Consider the following 5,000-nt stretch of genomic DNA (forward strand, 5'->3'; position numbering starts at 1 on the left):
TCCTTTTCTTTAAGTTACCAAATGGCATTAGCCACATACTCACTGTTGTAATCTTTCTTTGAGTGATGGAACACTGAAACACAGGGACTAATGTTAGTGACCCTTTGGTTAAGAAGAGCGGCAACTTTGAATGAGCACATTAGGAATCGCATTTGGCTGTTGGATGCCTCTGACAGCTGACGACACCAAAATGTCCTCAATGTTGCCTGTGCTTGCCAGGAAAACCCAGTAAAATTCATTCCTTGTTAGTCTCAGAATCGATCTTTTTAATAAATAAAACCAGGAAAATGTCAATATTAATAAAATATGAAACAAAAATAAGTGTTTCCAAGTCCACATACAATTATTATTCTTATCAAACACTTGTTCAAAGAATATACAAGTTGTTAGTCTACCAAATTTAGATGTGTTAATTATGTTAGGCCAAACAACATGACAAACTCGTTTAAAAATATGTAATGATTCTGCGGAACTGAGAAACTTTGTTACACATACTCTCTTTACTATTTCTACTGACTCATCTCTCACTAGAATAAAGTATTAGGTACACCAGCAATTTCCTAGTAACTGTTGATCAAGCACCTTATCAAATCCTGAAAAAATTACAAGTGGACATTTATATTTCCTGCAAGTGCTACATACATTAGTTCACTGGACAACCTACAAGTGACACTTGGGTTAAATTTTCTATGAATTTATCTATTCAATTCAATTGAATATATACATATCAATCCAGCTCGATCTTGCAACCAAAGGTGCTGGAAAATCAGTGGTGTACCTGTATTTAACATCCAGAGATCACTGGCACTTCTGTCAGTATACCTTAGTTTCCTATTGGGTAAATATTTACAACTCTAATGCTGGAGAAAAAAAACATTAATCAATCGCATTTACACAAATGCATCAATACATTTTACCTTTTCATCTCTTCTTTGTACACTAAGCTTCATAAATCATGCTTATCAATTGCAAAACAGATATATACAATACAAACAATAATTATACAACAAAATTTAGTATTATTGCTGCACTTCAACAAACATATTCTGTACATACTGAAAGACATATTTCTTTTAGTTATGACCAGAATACATAATTTACTAACATGTTCCTAAAATGCTTTCAGTGTCCTTCTTGACTACTGAGAATGAACATATCAATCATGCAATATTAAACTCATGAGACAGACAAGAAAGAGCTTTATGAGAACCTCCCTATGTACAAACAAAAGATTACCTGATCAGACTAAGAAAGAACTGAAACTCATGTCTGAACAGAGAAAGAAAACTGCAACTGCAGTCCAGACAATCAAAAAATACCAAACTGCTATATCTGAATATCTATTTTCAGTATGAAGAGCCTTACTTGATTCCAATTCTATTGCCTTGATTCTGAATATCTATTTTCAGTATGAAGAGCATTATCTGATTCCAATTAGTGCTTCTAACTCCAAGCTGTTGCATGACTGCCATGAACAATTTCGAAGATACATAAGCCAAAAACTTCACTCACAGCTAGTGATTTACTCCAGTTTTATTCCAATATTCTTGCTCAGTAGAAAATTAATAATTACCTGAACACTAATTCCATAACTATTGCATCCAAATCGTGAATCATGTGGTGCAAAGCAAATATTCACGCAACCACACACACACAATACCAACGACAAAGAACAACCCATACCTTTGGCAGAACTAACTAAAAGAACTAACCCATAACATTTATCATTCCTCTTGTGAATGATAAAAAAATAATTGTATGGCTGAGTCATTCCCCAAATCTCTACTTCATATATAATCATGAGTTTAATATCTGAGCTACTTCATGCCAAGAGTGTCTACTCATTCACAATATCCGTGCCTCCATTCCTCGTAAATTGATTTCCTTAACGATAAAAGTATTCAATTTGTCTAAAGACAGATCAGACTCTACAGCACTACACATTGCCTACTGAAAAATAGTTAGGTATTTTCAAACAAATAGTCTGCTCATTACAGAAAAATATGTTTCTAGTGTAGCATTACTTTGATTAATAACTGAAGATTTACTGCCAAGTACAATGAGATTAATAAAATACATACAGTTCATACTGTACCTAAAAGTCCCATTTCTTGCATTCTTTCCTCCTTAGATCACAAATATCAGAATATATCATTGATAATCTTTTTTTTTTAAATGCAGTAGAAAACTGAGGCACAGCTCTAAGAGAACTTTCTTTGGATTAAGTCTTTCAAAAACACATAAGCAAAACTTACTCTTCTTTTTCAATAGCTTCTCATTTCTATTTCAGAGCTCAGTTCCCATTCGTCCTCGCTTTACCCTCGGAGATATGCCGACATATCAATCCTTTTTCCCACCCACACTGCCTAATGAGTTGGTAACAATTCTACTGCTTAGTTTTCTTTGGGGATTCATCTTAAACTCTGGATGCAGATAAAATACAAATGGAAAAAATGGAATAAAAAACAACAACAGAGAAACTACCATAAAATATATATAAAAACTAGAAACAAGAACTAAGCAGTTCTTACTTAACTCGTGGGCGTTCTAGCACGTTCGAGATAGCTCATGTATGTCTCAGATAAATTACATAAATTATGCACAAGCATGAACTTCATTCCTAAATTAGGCTGCTCTCTTACCTTATAATCTATATTGGTGTCATTAAATATGCAAATGGTTTGATCTATAATCCCCATCCTACCCTCTCTGTTTTTGTTTACTCTCCCCTACTTTGCAGTAAAAAATCTTTACTGTGTATCATTATGCTAATAAAGAACCAAAAATACTATGAAGACAAAATTAAACATGAAGTGTGAAGGCAGAATGGAGAAAGTGAGATTTACGATGAGAAACGAGCAAAAACAGAAGAAAAATAACATGGGACTGGCATGATGGAGATATACACCTAATTTGCATTTTCAACAGATTCCCCTCCCCCCCTAATTTCCCCAAGTCTGAGGATCTGTTAACTGCTTCTCCTACCATATAGATTTTTTCTAATTTCCTTTGAATTAGTTAACAAATATATCATAGGCAATTTTTCTTCTCCACTTGCTTTCTGTTAATCCCTCTGCTTTCATTAATTTGGAAGACCTAACCACTGGTAAGGCTAATAATTATAACCACTACCAAGTCAGTATATCAACAACAAAAAATTAACACCAACATCTAATGCGTCTATCAGACTATATGAAAAAGTTCCTTTCACATTACTCCTCCAAAAAAAAAGTTTGACCTTACTCTGCTATGCGAAGTCCTCTGTAATTGCTGAGGCCTGCGAGAGGAAACCCTTTTCTCGAGTCGACGCTTAACTTGATTCTCCGTTGGTTATCTGATTTTGCTGGCAGCTCTGTGGGATGACAGATAACGTATTGGAATTCTGCTAGAGCTTTGAAGATAGATAAACAGAAACTATAATTGGAAAGTGTGAAAATGCCGTACGAGGGAAGCTCGATACAAAGATATAATTAAGACTTCATTCTTTTTGCCTTTCTTTTGACCACTCATTCATTAGACCCTTTCACTGTATTTCTGGGGTTTCATTTAAAACTATTGTAAGTAGAGAAACCACTTTAACTTACCAATAAGTTGTATACTATGAGGTTTCTTACTATATGAAGTGGACTTATTCAATGGCTGCATTTGTCTCTTGTAGCAAAGGCCACTGAAAATCAAATGGCAAAGATGTTAACTAGTAAATTAAATAGTAAAGCAACGCTGCTCTTGTAACAGTGCCATTACCACAGATACTGAGATGGAAAATTACTGGTTAACTTTCAGGGATTAACAAGTTCAAGGAGAAATAGATAGATAGATAGATAGATAGATAGATAGATAGATAGATAGAAAGAAAGATAAAAAGGGGAAAAAAAAACATCAACTCATATTACTGTTAGACTCCTTAAAAAATAGATTAATCAATCTGTGAAAAGGTAAAGAAAGAAAAATCAACGGCTTACCAGTACAACTTCGATCTCTCCACAAGGGCATAGGACTCTCCATCCCCAATAAATGCCGAGCAAGATGTACAGATGAAGCATTCCGGGTGAAACTTGTGGTCTCCAGCCACCATGACTGGGCCAGTGATGATCTGTACAGGACAGACAAAGAAAACAAAATGCAGGTATGTGTGAATGCAGTCGATGATAGTGCATGAACTTTTGGGTGAATGCAATTGCAAAAAATAGAGAAAATGACAATTGTCTTTCTTTTATTTTACAACAATTTCTCACCTGTCCGCAGTCTTGACATGCTTCCCCGTACTTCTTCCAATAATCGTTTTTACAAAAGAGCAATCCATCCTTTTCAAAGTACCAACTGCTTAGTGTCACATCACAGGCACTGCACCTGCAAGGAAAACATTAAAATAACCTTAAGTACAAAATTTTCTACTGCATTATTTTGACAGTAAGCTTTATATAGATTCTGTAATTCCTAGTAATTTTGTAACCATTTTCTTGGCAATAATACTAACAAACATACTTTTCAAAAATGATCTTACCTAAAGCAATCTGTGTGCCAGTCTTGGCCAAGAGCTGAGAAGAACTCATCGTCCTCTATGACGTTCATACATCCTGCACATGTTGTTGTCTCCTCACAACTCTCTGTAGAGGAATCGGAAGTAAGTCATTGTTGCGGCCAATTTGGGGGGAGGGGGGAATTCCTACTCAGCCACGATGCTTATGGCTGCAGTTGGGCTTTTACACATCATAGGGCAAAGGTGTGTCCCTTGTTCCTAGTACAAGTCACTTCTTAAAGTGTTAAATTAGGGGTTTTAATACCGTAAGAAATACTATAAATGAAAATAAGCGAGATATATAAAGATTATTACACAGAAAGGGTAAGCTACATTTCTATACAGTCTAAAATTTCCTGATAAAGGAATAATTCTATGAGCCTCTTTAAGTAAAGAATGAGGAAATTTGACTGCGGGGTAGAATATATTTGATCTTAAAGTACACATTCTGTTAAGGCTTTGGCAGTGCAAACCTCAATCA

General features: G+C 35.0%; 1 protein-coding gene across 3 annotated transcripts in view; it reads right to left on the minus strand.

Moving 5' to 3' along the window:
- LIMK1 (LIM domain kinase 1) overlaps positions 1–5,000 on the minus strand; it is a 36,438-nt gene that overhangs the window by 23,348 nt on the left and 8,090 nt on the right. For all 3 annotated transcript variants that reach the window (XM_086542733.1, XM_086542742.1, XM_086542737.1), the window contains 6 exons: positions 4,505–4,607; positions 4,236–4,350; positions 3,963–4,093; positions 3,585–3,667; positions 3,244–3,352; positions 44–73 (listed from right to left, as the gene is read on the minus strand). In XM_086542733.1, the coding sequence (XP_086398859.1) occupies positions 44–73; positions 3,244–3,352; positions 3,585–3,667; positions 3,963–4,093; positions 4,236–4,350; positions 4,505–4,607 (571 nt within the window). The remainder of the gene's footprint in view (positions 1–43; positions 74–3,243; positions 3,353–3,584; positions 3,668–3,962; positions 4,094–4,235; positions 4,351–4,504; positions 4,608–5,000) is intronic.

The sequence above is a fragment of the Penaeus japonicus genome, unplaced genomic scaffold (genome assembly GCF_977035675.1).
Source record: "Penaeus japonicus unplaced genomic scaffold, GWHDUDI00000001_assembly GWHDUDI00000001, whole genome shotgun sequence".
NCBI lineage: Eukaryota > Metazoa > Arthropoda > Malacostraca > Decapoda > Penaeidae > Penaeus > Penaeus japonicus.